At 41.5% G+C, this 20,794-nt stretch overlaps 1 protein-coding gene across 2 annotated transcripts; it reads right to left on the bottom strand.

Annotated features, from left to right (window-relative positions):
- Positions 1-226: 226 nt before the first annotated feature.
- CCB3 (cofactor assembly, complex C (B6F)) lies at positions 227-2,177 on the bottom strand. 2 transcript variants are annotated; one of them, XM_086821030.1, is made up of 3 exons: positions 2,079-2,177; positions 1,902-1,956; positions 227-1,107 (listed from the first exon to the last, which is right to left on the bottom strand). In XM_086821030.1, the coding sequence occupies exon 3, from the start codon at positions 997-999 to the stop codon at positions 319-321; it is 681 nt and encodes a 226-aa protein (XP_086677156.1). In that variant the 5' UTR covers positions 1,000-1,107; positions 1,902-1,956; positions 2,079-2,177; the 3' UTR covers positions 227-318. The 2 variants fall into 2 exon arrangements, with proteins under 2 accessions (XP_086677156.1, XP_086677155.1); XM_086821029.1 differs by lacking the exon at positions 2,079-2,177 and having other exon boundaries at positions 1,902-2,039.
- Between the last annotated feature and the right edge of the window lie 18,617 nt (positions 2,178-20,794).

Here is a 20,794-nt window from a genome sequence, read left to right as displayed (position 1 = left end):
CCAGTTTGTCAATAAATACTCTGATCATATGACTTGGCGGCGGTGACCAATACGGTGATGACAATGTGCCTAGTTTGTGACCACATATCAGCAGTAACACACTACAGTGCACATAAAATCAAAACAAACACACCATTTGGACTCCAACTCTAGACCTTTAAAAAAAACAACCATTCCTTCCACTGTAAGCTACCAAATTATAATGCATCCTAAACAGTGGAAATTCACAAAACAACGGGCGGCTGCCCTTGGACAGACAAATGTTGAATACAAGATAGGTACAGAAAACAAAAAAACCTCGTGTTTTGGCACATGGGTTTAGGCCTGCTGCTGAGAAAGTAGTACAAGAAGCCCTTGCTGCCCCAAGAGGATCTCATTCAGAAAACTCATGAGAGCAACCCAAATAACAGGTGACACGTCCACCCCTCCAACTGGAGGAATAAGCCTCCTCGTTGGTTCCAGTACTGGCTCGGTTGGTGCGAACGCTATGACATACGGAAACTTGTCCACAGGGAGCTGGGGGTACCATGACATCACAATCCTGATTATGAAGAGAAAGTTGAGCGATGCGAAAATGGGGCCAAGTGTTCGAATCAAGAGACTGGCAACAGAAGGGTCCAGATCTGCGAGTGGCAAGGATTGAATGAGATGGAAAGGAGAAGAGGATGATCCATCCACACCAAGAGCTGTGGCAACAGAAGGAAGGAGAAAGCTAGAAAGCAATGGGACTGCTAGAAATGCACCACATTTGAAAGATAAGCTAGGCTTGCGTACTGTGTCAAGCAGGGTAGCTTTCACCTTGATGGCATGAACAATGTTCTTGTGCTGAAGGTAGGAGAGATTTCTTCTCTTGTGAGAGGTAGTGTTGTAGGATGTGATTGTAGGTGTTGTTGGCACAACAGGACCCAGTGGAACTGATAACAAATGAGAAGGGAAAGCATAAGGTGCGGGATGAAGATGGTGTGGAGGGCACCTTCCACATAGGAGAGCCATTGCCATCCACTCAAGTAAAACCAGACACTCAAAAGCTCTGGGCTATATGAATGTATCGACAGCACAATTCATGATTCGGCCGAGCTCCATTGGATGGCAGGTGGTTCTCTTTCCCTGTTTAATTAACATGGCAAATGCACCCATTAGTATGCTCCAAAGCCCTGGTTGCCATAAAGGAAAATTGTAGCAACCTAGCCCAAACACAGTTAAATCCATCAAATGAAGACAGCAGCTAGCTATAAACAAGTCATTGAAAGGCAGCACCTAACCTGCAGTAAAACTAGTAGCTCGGCAAGCAATCTTGCCTAACCAGCAACAGAATCAAGAGTTCCATAAGCACTCTGAAGCACTATTTTACTGGAGGTGTTCAAGGTCTTTATACATGCCGCTAGAGCCATCATCATCCATGGGAACTGGGATAGACATGCACATGCAAATCGCTACCTCCGCTGCCACATGGGATGGGCGAAGGATATGCATACCCTTGCATAGGATACATAGGATGCACATGCAATCTCTACCACCAACCCCCATTGCATGGGGAAGGGCAAGGTCCTTGAGTAGGGCGAGGACGAGCCTTTGATTAGAGAATAAGGGAAGCCAAAGCTAGTGGAACCCTAAATTGATGCATGCATACTTGACTCCGATGCATGTGTACTCGACTCTGATGAGCCTGTAGACCCTTAAGGAATTTGTTAAAATTAATGATGAGGCCATGTCAGGCTGAAGCTTGACAGACAGCACACCCCCACCCCTCTCTCTCTCTCTCTCTCTCTCTCACACACACACACACACACACAATCGCCCTCCCACCTCCACCTCCATCTCCACCTCCACCTCCACCTCCACCTCTCTCTCTCTCTCTCTCTCTCTCTCTCTCTCTCTTATGTTAGTGCCCATAAAGTTACCTGCTCAATGGAACGCATTCTTCGCCCTCATGAGACCCTCTTTTTTTCGTAATTCCTGTCAAAGGCCCAGATAACAAAGCAACTTGATTAGTTCATGCAAAACCAGTGGTACAGGCATTTGTGAGTGTAGTAGATAGAACTGAGGCATGCCACATTCTAATAGAAAGAAATGAGTACCTTTCAAATTCCAAGGCTCTTATCCGAAAGCTTCATAGACGGTATGCCAAATTTCCCCTTTTTATGTTCTATATTTCTTATTATATACCCGGGTTAGATGCCATCACGCTCTGCGACGTGGGTATGTGTTGTGAACCGGTATATATATCTATCTATCTTCCCACAAACATATATTTCTTATTATATCTTAATTTCCAAAAACTCTAAGTTGGATTTTTGGGCTAGAGCCTGATTTTTTGTTTAACATATTTACCATTAAACTCAAAAAATTGAACCCGGTGGGCTAAGTTCGAGAAAGTATTTTTAAGTAACCAGTAGAGAAATTCCTCCTCTGGTTTTAGTTCAATGGGCAGAAACCATATAAATTTAAAAAATAACACTATTAACATAATTTTATATACCAAAAAATTTTCGTTCTAGTAGTTTTTGAATTCTAGCCGATTGAATGTTAAAGGGAGGCACTCCTTTCCCAAATGATGCCCAGTGGGAAGTTGCACTTGGACCCCGTTGTTGTTGGGGAGGGGCAGTAGCTTGTTTCTCCAGATTGAAAAATAAATTTGAAATACTAATCAACTAGGGTCATACACACCCAGGCTTGTGGAGACTTGTGGTGTTTGCTTAAATGAGAGGGATTGACACACCTCTTCTTTAGCCTCTCCAAAGGGACTTTGATCCAGTAGCGCTATGATTCTTTGCTAGAGAGCAAGAAGGTCCTTGACATGAACTAATGGCACCGCTGTCAAGGATCAAACTAGCCTTGGATAAAGTAAGGAAGTAGAGCTATTTTCTACTAAAAAATCTTCTATTTTTCCTACTCTCTCTTGCCTTTGGTGGATGTAAATCCTTGGTTAAATGTTGAGAAAATGTGTTCTAGTGTAGGATTGGAGTTGCATTGTGTGATTGATTGTGTTATGGGTGTGATTAGGAGTAGATTTGTATGATTAGAATAGGTTTTTGCTTCTAACCTTAACCTCTTTTGTGTTTTATGTTACCAAATTTTTATCTCATGGGAGTTGCATTGTGTGATTGATTATGATTAGGAGTAGATTTGTATGATTAAAATAGGTTTTTACTTCTAACCTTAACCTCTTTTGTGTTTTATGTTACCGAATTTTTATCTCATGGGAGTGGTGGAATGAAGAGCAAGCTCTCTCGAGTGCGATTAAGGTAAGCTATCTCACCACTTAGTAGATTCCATCATGACTATGAGCATTAGTCTTAGATTAACTATGGCATTAGTGTACCTTGGCATTTTTTACTTGGATTAGCTTAATCAAGGCATTAATCCTAGTAAGTGTTATTTTTTTGTTAGATTAAGTAGATAATCATGACATTGGAGTGTTGCTAAGAAACTCTATCATGTCAAAAAACCCTAAAAGCATAAAGAAAAACCCTAAATGAGGATCCAGATTATCCTGACCAAATCATTGATGTTACATCTAGATCACTAGTCAGAGCCTGAAATTAATTAAATTAGGGACTATTCGTGTGGTAAATGACCTTCACTGCCATACTCTTGAGCATAAATTTTGGGGGCTGTCAAAGCACCTATCAATTATTCTCTTGTAAGAGGGAATAAAGCTGAGTAAAGACCTCTGTAGTATCTAAAAAGGACATTGAAACCGGCACCAAAACTATAATCTTGAATGTGGTTTTTGGATCGTCGATCTCTAATTCAAAGTCGATTCAAATAGCATTCCATTACGTCCGCTTAAGTGTCCCGACTGACATTCAAATCGTTGACATCCAGATCGTCTATTTATGATCGTCGATCTAACATTCATATCACTTGTTGATCGATTGTATTTTGGATCGGGTATTTTTCAAGATTCTAAACAAGAAAACAATAACTTAGAAAGGAAAGGAAAAAGACCATAAAAAGTTAGCAAACCATAAAATCATCATAAAAAGAACTTCGGCAAGTAGTTCTTGAGCTAGATCAAGTGCTCATGTATTTGCGGTCAGGTCGAATCATTGCCAAGTCCTATTCAAACCTAACCTTTGAATATGAGACTTCGTCTCACATGCGCCTACATTAGGGAGTGATACTATTGGACCACAAGTAGAATTGACCTCGCTTATTACACCAAACACTAGTTCGGAAGAAGTAAACCAAGAGTCCTTTACCAGGGAAGAGACTAGATTAATACTATGGGGTATAAACCCATAGTTCGGAAGCAAACCAAGAGTCCTTTACCAAGGAAGAGACTAGATTAATACTATGGGGTATAAACCTTGTAAAGCTTCCGTGAGTGGGAATATAGCCACGAGAGTGTCATGTATTCATGGGTGAATAATCTAGAAGGGTTGAGAGAGCTCAAGAAGCTCGTCCCATTGGAGAGAGAAGAGCCTTTACTGAGAATATTGGTGAATAAGTTTGCACTTAACTAGTAAATGAAACCTATGTGCTATAACACTAAACCTAACACTATGGTTATCATGAAATTGTGAAGTTCCCATCTACATTGACCATAATAGGGTGCTCTTGGAGGGGCGATGATCACTTCTGGCTATGCTAAGATGTGAACCACGGATGATTAGTCCAAAGGTTGTCGTCGTGGGCACCAGTTTTATGTAGATTTGGAGGGAAATATGTATATCCTTACATGGGACTCCTCCAAGATCCGATCATTTGATGTGTCAACAGACTACATAGAGTCCAGCTTGCACAGAGCCGATAACCACTCAACCCTCCGAATGCGATTTATAGATTCTTTTTTAGGAGGGCTAGAGTCAAAGGGATGCAGAGGGAAACCACAAGTTTCTAGATGCACCTCTAATATATAGGTGTTATCATCCCGTTAAGCGCTCAAAGGACATATGCGGATGAGGATGGTACCACACACGTCCCAAGAGTGGATGAGGAAGTGAGAAGGATGTAAATGTTTGGGCTAGAGGGAGTTTTCTCATCCACCATAGACCTTGAACATAGCATTTCAAGGCCAAGTGAAGTGAGTATCTCTCCCGAGGAAATCACTTCAAGACCAAGAAGCATAGTGAGGGGAGAATTTTTGTTTTACTCCACAAGGGATACAAACTGCAAACCTAAAGCCAAGGTGAGGCTTCTCTCCACATCCGAGAGGAGAATTTAGCTTCCACAGGGATGAGAACGGTTAGGCAGGAGCCCTTTAAAAGAACCAAGCCGGTAACCTTGATTGAACCAGTAGCACCAATACACTTAGGATGGGGAACCATGAGAGTTAAGAGCCAAGGCAATAGGGCCTTAAGCTTACAAATAGTCAGGAAGCACCGGCATATGGATAGCCGAGAACACATTCAGGCTTTGTGCCCCCGGAACAACTAAGAGAAGCATCTTTTAGGGTTTTGGGGTGCCAGCCTATGGATTCATGGGACCATCCTATACATAGGTACCTCTGAGAATGGAACCTAGACATATGACACCATGATGGCCCAAGAGCTAGCTATTGAACCGATGGAGATCGGGTTCAAAACTTACATAACCCTAGAAATGAAATGAAACATTGATGCCATTCCAACATCGATGAGATGAACCAGGGGATTGGGAGAGGAAACTGAAAATAGTCATCCTAGGATAAGACCTTGTATCATGGCCAAGTTGATTTTAAGGTTTGATGGATTGGGAGATCCATACAACCCATCTAGCTGCATGTAAATAGATTTGTACTCTAGAAAGGGTGACTGATCCTCAAACTAATATAGATTCTTTCAGATTAACCTTAGAGAATAACTCTCTACTCTGGTTTCAACTACTAGAAGATTCCCAGAGGGAAACCATGGAAGATTTAAAGCTAGCATTCACATAGGGATTCTCTAAGCGTTCACATGGGGATTCTCTAAGATAAGTCTCAAGCATAGCTTAGCTATACCAATTTAAGCAGCTTAAACATGAGACCGTGAGAGTTTGGCATCAAACCGAATTAAGAACTTGAACAACAGTTGCCCCCACAAAGGGAAAACCAAGCCAAACAAGGCTGATTTCATTGTTCTTGGAACGCTCAAGAAGTAAGCAACTACATGATACATTATATGCCAAAAGGCATCGAACACTAGTGGAAATGTTGCTTGGATGACGTAGACTTTGATTCAATTTGATGATAACTTTACAGGCATCCCAACCACCGATAGCCTACGGTCCTAATAATCAGTGAGACCAAGACGAAACCCATCATGAAAATCCAAGAGTCAAAGAAGGCCAAGGGACCTAGGAGTGTTGACAGAGGCATAGCAAATGTTGTGATCAAAGGACTTGAAGGAGTACTCAAAGTTGTTGAAGATATGCCCAGTCCTCAGAGCAAGAGCAAACCTAGTGGTGTGGATATTGCAAAATATATGAAAATCATAAATCAACTAACTGCCACCACACCCAGAGAATGATGAGGATTTATGGAGTGCCAACGTTATTGACACCCTCACAACCATTAGCTTTGCCCACACCACCTCCTAGTGGTACAGATGTAGCTCTCACAAGTAGGAACAAGATTATGGTTAGGAATCCTTATAGGGACGTGGAGATCCCACCTATAGTGCCTCCTCAACTAGCCCTGCCAGGAACTACTCCTAAAAGATTAACAGAGAGCGAGCTGATTACTAATAAACCTCCTAACACATCATACTTTTATGTCAAATACCCAGAATTAGTGTGGTTGTGGAAGCCCACCAAGGGGGGGTGACCATCATGGCCCAACTCGGACATTTGATGCTTGACATGCATCAATGTTGTGACTACCCTAATGCAAATAACATTGGGAGCTTGTAGATCGAGGGATATCAACACACCAAGGTGAGCTCTGCTAGCCTATTTTAAAAACCAAGGCCCTCACAAGGGGGCCAACTACCCAATGAGAGCAAACCTAGAAGCAGCTACTGCTATCCCACTACCTCTGGATAGATGGTGCATGAAGTGTGGCATTGAGACGATTGCCCTCTCAAGCCAACAACTCAATGAGAGAAAACCCAAAAGTAGCTACTACTAGCCCACCACCTCTCGATAGATGGTGCATAAAGTGTGGCAATGATCACTTGATCAGTGGATCAGTGCCCTCTCATTGGCCAACTAGCCTTATGAGAGCAAACCCAAAAGCAGCTACTACTAGCCCACCACCTCTCGATAGATGGTGCATGAAGTGTGGCATTGATCACTTGATCAGTGAGACTACCCTCTCAAGCCAACGACTCAAAATCCCTTAATGAGTACATCATTGCTAGCCAAACGGCATTGGGGATAGTTAGCATGTCTTGTCCTACATCATCTTTTGTTGACAAAAAAGAAATACCATTGAACATCATGAGACAAGGGCCCAAGCCAATCAATTTTAAGATCAAGCAGCCCTATCCACAATGTCATCTACATCATAAACCTCTCTAAAAGCAAAAGAGGGAAAGCAAATTGTAGGGTCCGTAAAAAGGAGAGTAATAGGTAATGCCAAATGAGCCTACTTGTGAAGCATTCAAGCCAAGAATTTCCCAAAGTCCTGAGGTGACAAAGGAAACAAAGGAGGCTACTTTGAGATTGAGGATGTTTCATATTCCTCTAATCAAATTACCTTAGAAGAAGAGTGAGGAGGAGTGGGCAAACCCAATGACTCAATCCTCACGGATAGAACATAGGAACTTAGGGAGAAAGCCTAGAGAGTGTCTCCCCATAAGGACGAGAGACACAAATAAACCAAGAATCCAATGGATGATCCTAGATACTTTGAGATCGAAGATGCTCTGGAACCTCTGATTCAGATCACTTTGGATGAGGAATGAGGGACATAAAGCATTGACTCAATCTTGATGGGGATAGAACAGATAAACTCTTGGAAATGTTTAAGAAGGTAGTGGAAGGATGATACAAACCGAGACCCAAGCATGAGGAATCCCTTTCCAAAAAGCTACACGAGTACCCTAACCCGAGAGAGGAGATCTTGAGGTTAAGTGAAGCACATGATCTGGTGAAGCAAACCCAGCTAGAAATAGAGGGACCAATGAGACCCATCATGATGTTTCTACAAAATATTCCGACATCGAGTCCCCTAGAGCCAATCATAGAAACATATCAAGAGGGTAGTGTCTCAAGCTAGAAATCTCAAAAACATCGCAACAACCGGAATAACATTGTTCTTATCAGAACCATATCCACCATACTTGTAGAACTAGAAGGAGTTGAATTGATTGAAAACTATGAAGAAAAAACTCTTGAGAAATGTAACATTGTACCACTTAGAGGTTTCAGTGCAATCTTTACTTCTCAAAATTGTTAGATGACCATGAAGAGGATGAGGAAGTGTTAGAAAAACACGAGGCACTCCTCTGTGAGTTCCTTGAACATAGGAAAGTGCTACAAAGGAATTTTGCTCAAACTGGAAGGATCTAATGAGGAAACCATATCACAACATCTTGGAAATAGATCAGGAGATTGCTAAAACCTTAGCAAAGGAGAATTATGTTGATTCAGCCTCAGTCAACTCTAAAAAAGTTAGTTCTGATGTTGGTGGCAACACAAAGAAGAGGAATGGAGGCAAGTTCCTTCATATTACAAGAACACCAAAAAGAGAGAAACCGGGGTGTCTTATGATGTACCAAAAAATGCCAAACAACCTAACCTAGTACTACGAGGGGAAGAGCCCAAAAAAGTTTGGATAATATTGACTTAACCCTTGCGGAGGAGATAGAACTAATGGAGTTTCTTAGAGAGTACATATGTGTATTTACATAGAGGTACTCAGATATCAAGAGGGTCCCTCTAGAAGTGTCATACAGTATAAGATCGCTTTAGTAGAAGGGTGCAAGGCAAGTTAAAACAAAAGCCGTACTCATATAATAAAACTTATTCCAAGACAATCAAGGAAGAAGTCGACATACTTATTTCCATAGGTTTCATATAGGAGATCAAGCAGACAAGTTGGGTTTCACTGGTGGTCATAGTACCAAAGAAGAATGGCAAGTTCTGCGTATGCATAAACTTGAAGAAGGTAAATGCAGCCACAATGAGGGATCACTACCCACCACTGCCTTACACTAAACATGTGCATGAACTTGAAGATAAATGTGGTCGCAGAGTGAGGGATCACTACCCACTTCCTTACACTAAACATGTGCTTGAAAGAGTAGCAGAAAAAGAAGCTTACAACTCCTTGGATGGGTTCTTCAGGTATACAACCAAGTATCCATAAATCCTAAAGACCAACACAAGACCGCCTTTTACTACACAAAATGGGAAAGAAACTCCCAAAAGTATGAAGAAAATCAAGATTTAGACCAAATTTGATGCATAGTGATTGCATATGATCATCATTGAACATGGAATAGCTCCCAATACATGTGAATGGCATGAGGAATTGCTCGATTACATGAAATTAGGGTTTTTGTTATGAAAACACCAAATGCATCACTTGAGAGATGGAGAAATTAGCTAATGTAGAAACTTGATCAAACTTATTCATGATTAGAAACTTGATAAGCAACTAATTATGTAGTCTCATCTCCATGGAACCCTAGAAGAAACTTGATAAGCAACTAATTATGTTTCATTATGTAGTCTCATCTCCATGGAACCCTAGAAGAAAAACCACAGCACGTTTTTGCCTTATGAGCAAGAAAGAGAATCAAAACCTTGAGTAGGAACATATTATACTTATAACATGAGGTTTAAGAGACTAACACCATGATTAATGGCTCAAAAGACTAGAAGAGAACCTTCATGAAGGCGGCGCTGCACGCGAATAGTTGTGAGGCTCTGGCAAAGGAAAATCGATGCCATTTCTCTCCATTAGACCATTAAATCAATGCTAAATGCCTTCCACAAGCCATTACAATTTTCAATGGTAGAGCGACTATGCTCCAAGAGGTGAGAAAATGCACGTAGCCATCCACGCCCTCCCATAGGTAGAAAATGACCATGAAATTCCTCATTAGATAGCTCATTGTGATGCTTTTGACATGCCAAATGAAGACCCTAAGCTATGGCCAAGCTCAAGGCAAGGATTGAAGCACCTAACACTCCCAAAATCAAGCAAGAAGAGGAAAATGTTTTGGATTAAGGACACTAATCAATATTAGCAAATTTTCCCCCAATTTTGGTCCTAAGATTCAAATGTTTGGTGCGGCTTCCCCAGAATTTGGTCCCCATCAAACCCACGATCCCAAAAACTTAAGAACGAACAAAGATAAAGAAATTCATCCATCCAAAGTCACCATACCCATCTTCTTGATCAAGAAAACTCAAAAGATTTTCAAGAAAATTCAAGAGAGTGGATCAAAAGCAAAGCTTTGATACCAATTGAAATGCATCTAGACAAAGAATCAAGAAATTAAGATCAAGAATCAAGAAATCAACACATAAAAGTCCAATTCTAGCATCCATTTGATGGGTAACAAACACACATGAGAAATACATGAGATTATGAAGAAAATAGAGGAAATCCATACGCACATGTAGAAAAGGAGGTATGTGCATAAGGCTTAAGTGATTTAACCTCTCACCACCATGAGGATGGCTGGAATATTTTTAATTACAAAAGTGTTATTCTCATTAAATTTGATTTTTATGCATAGACAGATGCATAAAGGAATTTTTTTAATTACAAAAGTGTTATTCTCATTAAATTTGATTTTTATGGATAGAAAGATACATAAAGGAATATTTTTTATTGCAAAAGTGTTATTCTCATTAAATTTGATTTTTGGGCATAGAAAGATGCATAAAGGAATTTTTTTACTTACAAAAGTGTTATTCTCATTAAATTTGATTTTTATGCATAGAAAGATGCATAAAGGAATTTTTTTAATTACAAAAGTGCTATTCTCATACCCAATGGCTAAAATATATTGGTGTATTCGATGGACATCACAAGTTTATTGAGACAACTGGGGAGAGGAATTACAAAAAGTTATGTATTGTAGCCCTCCTCCCATTGAGTTGATAGCCAAAATTGATGTTGTGGATGAACCAAAGCTTAATTGTTTCCTTAGGTGGAAGAAGAACAAAGAATTGGCCTTAAAAGAGAAGGAAGTGGAAGCGGCAGCTAAGGAAGTTGAAGAAAATAATGAGCCAACACCTAACTTATGCCAAGCCCTTGAGCACTATAAATCTTTTATAATTGGGGACTGCAAGTTAGTGTTTGATAATGCCACATGAAAGCTAACAAGTGAGGTAGAAGAAGTCTATGATGGTCTGGCTGAAGTAAAAGAAGTAAAAGAAGTAGACTTGGCTGAACCTGGCAAAGACCCTAAGCCAGTCTTTATAGCAAAAGACCTCACTCTGAATTAAGAAGCTGAACTCATTTATCTCCTCAAGAAATATACAGATTTCTTTGCATGGAATTACCATGATATGAAGGGATTACCTATTGAGGTTATGCAGTGCACACAATCCCTATGGTACCAATTAGCGACCTTATCCAATGAATCCAAAGTATGCTAAAATTAAGAAGAGATAGACAAGCTCATCGAATGTGGATTCATCTACTATGAGATTCAACATTTGGACTGGGTTTCTCCCATTGTGGTTACGCCTAAAAAGAATGCAAAATTACGAGTATGTGTCGATCTCAAAAAAGTCAACATAGTAACAAGATGAGATCATCACCCCTTGCCATATTCACAACATATACTCGAACGAGTGGTTGGCAATGAGGAAGCATACAACTTCTTAGATGGGTATTCACGATTTAACCAAATTTCCATTGCTCTCCGGAGAATCAAGAAAAAATTAATTTTGTTATAGAACACGGAGTTTACGCTTATGGAGTCATGCCATTTGGCTTGACAAATGCACCGGCCACATTTCAACGGTTTATGAACATTGCCTTTAAAGATTTTCTAAGAACGTTTCTTGAAGCTTTCTTAGATGGTTTGTGCATTCATTCATCAAAGCATTTATCCCGCTTATACAAAAGGTATTTGAACGATGCAAACTTTATTGCCTATCTCTAAACCTATTCAAATGCCAATTTTTGGTTAAACACGGAGTCATCTTAGGATATATAGTGTTCAAAAATGGGATTTCCACATATGAGAGTAAAATCAAAATTATCTTAGAATTACCCTCACCAACAAAACTACAAGGGAGTCCAAAGGTTTATGGGACATGTAGGCTACTATAGGAGATTCATCCTCTTGTATGTCAAGATTACATGTCCCTTACATAAGCTTCTCATTATATTTGAGTGGACCAAAGAATGCCAACAAGCCTATGACACATTGAAGTAAGCTTTGGCTAGTGCTCCAATATTATAAGTACTAAATTGGGATGTTATCTTCCCCACAAGTTTCACCCCATGATAGTTATGCGAGGCTGAGATAAATTATACCACCATGGAGCATGAAGGATTAGGAATGGTATATGCCGTGAAGAAATTCTGACATTACCTATTTTATTTTTCTATGTTGATCATCATGTAGAAGCCTTTGTGGGAGAAGTTGAAGGAGACATAGAGGATCACATAGCACCTTTACGAACGTCCATTCAATTACCTAACCTTTATGGTAAAGTGCCTACAATGCATTTCTTGATACAGGGGCTAGTCACAATTTAATTTCCTTCAATGCATGGAAACACTTGGGAAAACCTCAACTCATAGACACCTCTTTAAAGGTGAAAGGTATCCATGGTAGGAAAACCAAGGTTCTTGGGATACTATAAAAAGTAACATATTGTGATAGCAACAAGAACTTGGTGGGAGACTTTCTCTTGGGTATGCACATTCACCGAACTAAAGCCTCCGAGTTAAAAATGCCGAGCTATAATTTTCCACATGCATTAATTCATACATTTATTCAAGAAATTATACAACATATTAGGAAAAAGGGTTAGTGGGGATACATGTTCAGTAGAATTTCATGGCCCCCTCTACAAGCACACATGACCTCCATATCCTCCCTATTTACTTGTAGAAAGTACCTAGGGAAGAGTTCGTAGCATAACTATGTTCTCCATTACATTACCATGACCTCCTTTTCCTCTCTACTTTACCCTTAGGGAAAGTACTTAAGGAGGAGTCCCTAAGATAGCAAGATCTCCTTTGCATGCACATGAACTAGGATAGCTTGGTGTGAAAGAAAACAAGCCCAAGTACTTTCTCTAGAGAAAGTACTTGGGATAACTTGTGAAAGAAGGCAAGCCGAAGTACTTTTGCTGGCGAAAGTACTTGGGACAACTTTTCAAAATTGCCATAACTCTCACATCTAATGTCCAAATATAGTCATCCACTCAAATTGAAGGGAAAATACCATTTGAGTGCATGCAATGGGTTAAATATTATAAAAAACATGATTTACTACGAAAATGTTTAAAAATAAATATCTAGATCTATAATTAGATGCATAAAAAAACATGGGTACATATTTAAGGTAGATTTGGGTTACCACTTTTTAGCTCATCGTATCTATTCATCCTTCTAACATGGAGATGTTTGCCACGTGGAGGTAAAAGAATCGAGAGCTCCTTGATCAATGGACGATGATGTGGAGGGGGTTCCTTGAACAGTGGACGATAAAGTGGAGGGGGTTCCTTGAACAGTGGATGATGAAGTGGAGGGGGTTCCCTTAGCTTTGGTTGATGTTGCAGCTTCCTTCTCATTATGCTTCTTGACAAGAGTGAGAGGTGGCAGGGGTTTATGAGTAGAATGTTCAGTCATGGCTTCATCCACAGAGATATGTCCCATTGTGGCCAATCAATCATACATCCAACAGCCTTTATCCATGTGCGACCAAGTATTATCGGTTTGGGTAATGTTTTTACAGGCATAAAGAGAAAGGGGACCTACCATTTTCCGAGCTAAACCCATGAGCTCCGGAGCTAAGGTATCACAAAAGAGGAGTAATTACTAACTTTTTAAGAAAAATCACATGATCCCACCAACATGTTTATCCAAGAAATATGGATATATTATTAAATTATGTATTTTTTACATTCCAAGAAGGAAACATTGATATTACATGATGGCTAGAAAACAAGCACAACTGAATATTAGGAGTTACATGTGAGGGTGGCATGGAGAGAGACTGGTGGATTTAAGACACATGAATGTAGGCATATGTAAAGGAGGTCATGCCTATGTAAGAGACTCCTCTCCATGCACTTAATCAACAAAAGAAGGAAGGACAAGGAGTTCATGGGTCTGTAGAGGAGATCATCCCTAGATACATAGTAGGATAGACTTAAGAAATAGGTTTCCAAGATTTCTACATCTCTACCACCTCTATCAACAAAGCAAAGAAGGCCTTGACATAATAATCGGTGTAGGAAGTCCAAATTACAAGTAACCAGCAAGTGTCAACTCCATTGCTCATCTATGAGGGAGAGCCCATAAGCTCCATCCAATCTTATGAAAGCCCCTTACCGCCCTTTGATATTGATCTATTTCAGCAAGTAACAAAGGGCACTCCTAGCCAACAAACACTGATGGAGAAAAGTTGGAAAGGATGGTTAGATAGAACCTACAATACCTTCTGCGAAGTCAAGATATGACAAGAAGCAGGAAGGGGGGATTTATGCTAACATCATTGCTTTTACCCCCACATTTTGCTCCCCAAAATATTTCGTGTCCATATCAAGAGGGATCCTATTGGAAAAAGCTAATCCATGTCAATATCGTTTACACCAACATGTACAACAATATAGCACCTATACACATACTAAAAATCCGACTAACAATAAAAATTAAAAATGATGATAAGAAAGAGCACATACCAAAATAAAAGAATAAAAGTAAGACTGTTATTACTAAAGGTGCCTTGAAAATATACTTTTTGTCCACTGATACGTGTAACCCTATCCTAGACCTAGATTGCCTCTGCAAAGTATTCCTCCTTTCCAAACCCACTAATGATATTTTTATGCACCATTAGGGGAGCGATGTTGTGGAGCCACCTTTGTGAACCTGTTCTACCTACAGTTTTATCCCCTTGCACCACCATGTCTTAGATGTGAGCATCGCATGTTATCCACAAACGTCGTGCTTATGTTGTGGAGCCACCTTTGTGAACCTGTTCTACCTACAGTTTTATCCCCTTGCACCACCATGTCTTAGATGTGAGCATCGCATGTTATCCGCAAACGTCCTACTTATGTTGGCACTGTAGAACTTATTTTATGCGCTATGGGATAGGATTCTTATAGTCCATGGTAGGAAAGACACCACAACGACATGATGATGTGAGTGTACTTTACCTAATGGGAGGACCATATCAAGTAAGAAATGCACAAGAAGAGCTTGTAGAGCAGGGGAGGAGGGAAAGAGCTTATATGCACTTACACCATCATTCTATGAAATAATGGTACCGACTCCTTGTCCCTTCTAGAGCATGGTGGGTCATTTCCTTGATAGCTTAGCTAGGTAGCTACTTAGATTACTTGCCTGTAGTATCCACCATGCCATATCACAGTAAGGATACACTTAGCTCGTTGCCTCGTACACCAGAGGAGGCATATATATTAGAATCAAACCATGAGGCTGATGAGTTAGTGACACTGAGTTTGACCCAGCGTATGAGTTATGGTGTTAACCACATATTGGTTCCTACAACAACTATGTCCGCACTCTTATGTAATGCACGCTCACATTATATTGTAAATCTCGTCATTTGATGAGGTAAACTCCCTAGAGTGATTAATTAGGGGTGATCACATCATTGGGTTAGCCTAAACATTGCTAATCCAAACTCCATCACTAAACTCCTCACCCATTAGGGAGGAGTAATTAGAGAGCAAAAAAGAAGAGGATTAAAAGGTGATTAATAGTGGGATTAAGAAGGATTAACCTTTAGCTAAGTTAGAATGCCTCTAAATTAGTTGAAAATCACTAATTTAGAGTTTGCCTCTAACTTTAGCCTTTTCCCTAATGAGAGGATCTTAGTTATCCCTCACTCAACAATCACCTCCCTCCAAATTAAAATTCAAAAAAAAAAACCATGACCGTTTTCGCATCTAAAGCCACGGGCGTACGGTAACAAGTGTATGGACCAACCTTCCTGAAAAAAAAATCCAAAAAAAACTTGCCATGGTCATTCTCACCTAAAGCCACAAGCATACGCTCATAAGCATTCGAGTGGACCTTCTCGAAAAACAATTCGAAAAAACTTGCCACGACCGTTCACACCTAAAGCCACAGGTGTATGCTCATAAGCATCCGGGCATACCTTCCTAAAAAGAAAATATGAAAAAAAAACTTGCCATGGCCGTTTACACCTAAAGCCACGGGCGTACACTCATAAGCGTCCGGGCGGACCTTCCAAAGAAAAATCAGAAAAAAACTTGCCACGATTGTTCACACCTAAAGCCATAGGCATATGCTCATAAGCGTTCGGGCGGACCTTCTCGAAAAAAAAATAAAAAAAAACTTGCCACCACCACGACTGTTCGCACCTAAAGCCATGGGGGCGTATGCTCATAAGCGTCCAAGTGGACCTTCTCGAAAAAAAATCCCCAAAAAAAAGTTAAAATTTCCAAATCTTTAGAGGTGCTTGTGGTCTACCTCCCCAACCCACTACAATGGTTTTTACACATACAAAGCACCTAAAAAGACCATTTTTCACCTTAAGGGACGTTCACACGCGAGGCAAAAGAGAGCCAAAACTCCTATTTTGGGTCCATGCATCCCGTTGAAGCTTTTCTAAGCTTCAACGCACACCATGGACACCTTCTGATCATGGTTGCATGTCCCAAGTGCCTCCATTCCATTGGACGGTACCCCCCCATTTGCACATTCAATTTGGCTACCATGCCAGACATGTTTGGCTATGAGGGCAAAACGATTTATAAAGAGCCCTCATCTAGTGATGCACCTCCATACATGCACCCCCGACATGAATAGATGCCCTGAGCACACCCACGTATCTCCCCCTCTAAGAGCAAATCTATTCCCACCCCCCACCAGGCGTACCACCTCCCCTTGAGCCACAACTTGACATTCCGAGCTTAGCACAAGCTCTAGGAAGGGGAGTGGGACAACACTTGCACCCACAAACATCACATACACAACCCATGTGGGCAAAAAAATTTAAACTTATGCTAAAATTCCACAGAGTTGGAGACCCCGTATTCCACCTAGAGGTCTTAACCAAATCTATCAGGCATTTGAAATTTTTGACGATGCAACAAAAGTCCATCTCCTTGGACTCAGCCTTGAAGGCAAGGTAGTGAAATGTCAATCCTTGGACCCTCGACACAAAGACACTTTTAAAGCAGTGAGAGCAGTGAGAGAGGCCTTCAATCTTGGGCTTGCACCCTACGGGCCCTGTCATCCAACTATTCCAATTGGAACAAAAGCCAGAGGAAACCTTACGCGACTACATCGCACACATTAAGTACCTCGCTTCACGTTGCGAAGAGAGGGAAAAATTGAGTGACAAGCACTTAATGGATTGTTTCCTCTTGGGCTTGCACAATCCAAGACTTCACGACCATATGTTGGTCAAGGACCCCTCCACTTTTGATCAAGCTTGCAAATGGGTGATCTTTCTCGCGATGACAACATGCGAGAAAGCCATTCCATGCAATTGGCCACCACACCAATGCCAACCCAAAGCTCATTTGTAACATTACCTTCCTCTCCTCTCGGGCACCATGCATTACTAGAGGCACCACCCCCAACTAACCACTCACCCATAGCACCACCATGACCTTCTCCAGTGCCCATCTTTCCATTCCAATTGTTGCCTCTCCAGGAAAACCCTGTTGATCATGGAAAGATTAAGACCACGTCCATTGCTAAACCCCTGGAGCCCATGCACTCTGTCACCCTTGAGAGGAACCCATACCACATCATATTCCTTTGCCAGTGCCTCACATGAACCCTAATCCAATTGTGCACACTATAGGTGCACCCGCAGGGAAACCACCCCTTTAGTATTTCCTCTGCCAAGGACTCCATAGAGTGGTTGAATGCCCTCAAATGAAAAGCATGCCCATGATACCACAATGTCATGACTATGGAATCGACAATTAATTCAAGGATTACCCTTTGCAAATATTTTCTCACTCCACAGTCAAAGGCATGCCATCTCTCAATGTGCTAAGCATTCAACATGAGAAGATATGCACTGTCCCATTAAATGTTATCACACAATTGCAGGCCAAACTCAAAAAGGATAATAAACCCAAGAAGTACAACACCTTAGCTACTGAATGTGCCCCATCCAAAAAGAAACAATGCTCTAAGCACATTGGCCAAGGTGATGATCGGGTTAGCATCCACATTGGCTCCATCCTCCTCCAAGAGAGTGATGATCGTGCTGAAATGCCACTCCCCCATGCTTCCCCCCAAAAGCTCACCAAACAACAAAAATGACTGGCTGCATATCCCAATGCCATTCTATAAAACAACGTTTTCAAGAGGCCTAAGCATTAGTAGAGCACTACCAGGCTCAACTAGAACCACCACCCGCTTTTGTGACCTTTGACCTAGTACCTGAGTGCGCACCGTCCCCCATACCTACTCAATGTCTGGGACAAGAACCTGACCTTCTGCACCAAATAAGGCCGGAGCCCCCGCTTATGCTCAAGGTCAAGGAAGATCCGTTCGTGTGCCAACATGACGTTGAGACAAACGAAGATTTTGCCCCACCTGTGCCTCCTAATCCTCCAGTGCCTTAGGGATTGGATGGAACAAAAACTACAGGCTTCCATGGAAGGAAGAGCTAACTCAGATTCCTTGGACAAATCTGAGCCCCATCCTTGTGAACTACTCCATCACCACAACCCACAACCCAAAGGCACACCAACAATTCGAGTAAACGTGTTGCACCACTACTTTGAAGGTGATGACACAAATGCCATCCCATTTTCTATAATGGACATGTGGTTAGAGGCATCCTGGATGGAGGTGCTAGCGTAAGTATCCTCACAAGAACATGGTGGGAATACTAGGGCCAATCCCACCACATTGCTAAGATAGAGCTTGCGGACGGGAAATCTACACGACCCCTTGGCATAGCGCAAGACCTCAAGATTAGAGTATGTGACATGACCTTCTTGAAGTCATGGACTTACTTCGCAACGGCTATGAAATCATCCTCGGAAGGCCCTTCCATGAGACAAACATGACTAGTCCATGACTCAGACACAAATCATGTCTACCTCCGCAAAGGGACTCAAACACTCAAAGTGAATTTACATACGTGGCACACATCCCATGGTCAGAGGTCCCTTTGCTCTGAAGACTCTGTTACCACCACCAAGAGTGACGATCTCTTTGTTTGCAATGCTTGTCATCAAACCCTTGATGACGCACAGGTGCCATACACAATCGCTTCTGTCGAAGTCGACCATAACTGGATGAAAATCCTGGCTACAATTGATACCTTCCCTGCTTGCAAACTCGACATGCAATTTGTGCTCCCAAACGGCCTGTACCTTCATAAACCCTACAAGGCCCTTGCCTCGCTTAACACCCTGAGTGTAAGCGTAGCTCCTCGACACGAAATGACCACCCTTCGGGTCTAGCTAGATTTTCCCTTTGGCAGAATTATGCAATGAAAATGTGCCTTGCTATCTCCCATAGCTAGCCACAATCTTTTGCCATGGGAAAGATGGGTCTCCCTAGGCAAACCATCTCTTTATAGTGCCCATGCCAAAATTCAACTGCCTAGTGGACATCGTATACAAAGCCTTGGGTCTTTTACACAAACTATACATATTGTCTCTAATCCATTGTCTTGTAAGTTTTATGTGGTTCCCACAGGTGAGACAAAAGAAGTAGGCGTCCTTGGAGGAAGCTGGGTGCAAAAACACTACAAGTTCAATCAACTCCGCTCAGACAACACAGTTACCCTCAAACTTCCCCAAGTCAAGGTAACGATGATTCTCTGGGATGGGGAGTGCATCGAATCCAATCCTCCGCCCACACCAACTGCTTCCACAAAGGGTACTCTCTCACCCCCAACAATAACTAGTAAGTCTTCCATCACCCCTGAACTTCCACTAGAACTAACCCCACCAAGAATATGGATTGGACTCCTGACTGCAAATCATATACAACGGTGGCAAGCCCACATCTACCCCATGGTCCACACCAATCTCATATTCTTGGAGGCATGGAAACTCTTGGAAAACCCACACTTACACAAGAAAACAATTACATTCAAATTTCACATGAAATGCGTTTAATGAGTGTTAGGTATTTCATTCCTAAAACTATAGGAAATAACCAGTTGGAGTGTTGATTTCATGTCATAGATGCAAGAGCACTCCAAGGACGGATTATCATTGGACAAGAGTGGATTGATGCCACTCACTGCCAAATAAATTAGCGAGAAGAAACGGCCATGGAAGTCAACATGGAAGTCAACAGCAAAAACGCCATAGTCCTCTTGTGTCCCCAAGAGGAAAACATACACACACCTTCCCCCTAACTGTCCTTCCCCCTCATGTCCCATCCTCATCACATCGGTAGTCTCCCCTATTCCCACACCCCATGCCTCACCAAATATGATCAAAAGGGCACTGTCGACACCCTCCAATAATGACAATCAAGCCTCGTTGACAATCCCCCGACCTCTTATCTTTATCATGACAATTAATGGTGGGTGCCCAAGAATCTTCTTGTAGCTCAAGGATTCTACGATGGCCAACTCTGAAACCAAGTGCTAGAAGCCAACTAGGCCAACAAAAACCAACCCCAAGCCAAAGCTTCAATGTTGGCTAGTCCCCGATTGCCTGTTACAAGGCTACTATTAAGACACTCACCTTTGGCTACCCAAGAATGCCACTTGTGCTCATCCACCACAACAACTCCCTAGGATGCTAGACA

The sequence above is a fragment of the Cibotium barometz genome, chromosome 27 (assembly GCF_041138505.1).
Source record: "Cibotium barometz isolate CiBa-2024 chromosome 27, ASM4113850v1, whole genome shotgun sequence".
NCBI classification, from domain to species: domain Eukaryota; kingdom Viridiplantae; phylum Streptophyta; class Polypodiopsida; order Cyatheales; family Cibotiaceae; genus Cibotium; species Cibotium barometz.
The sequence above is the reverse complement of the archived record's forward strand: the minus strand, read 5'-3'. Positions and strand labels throughout refer to the sequence as shown.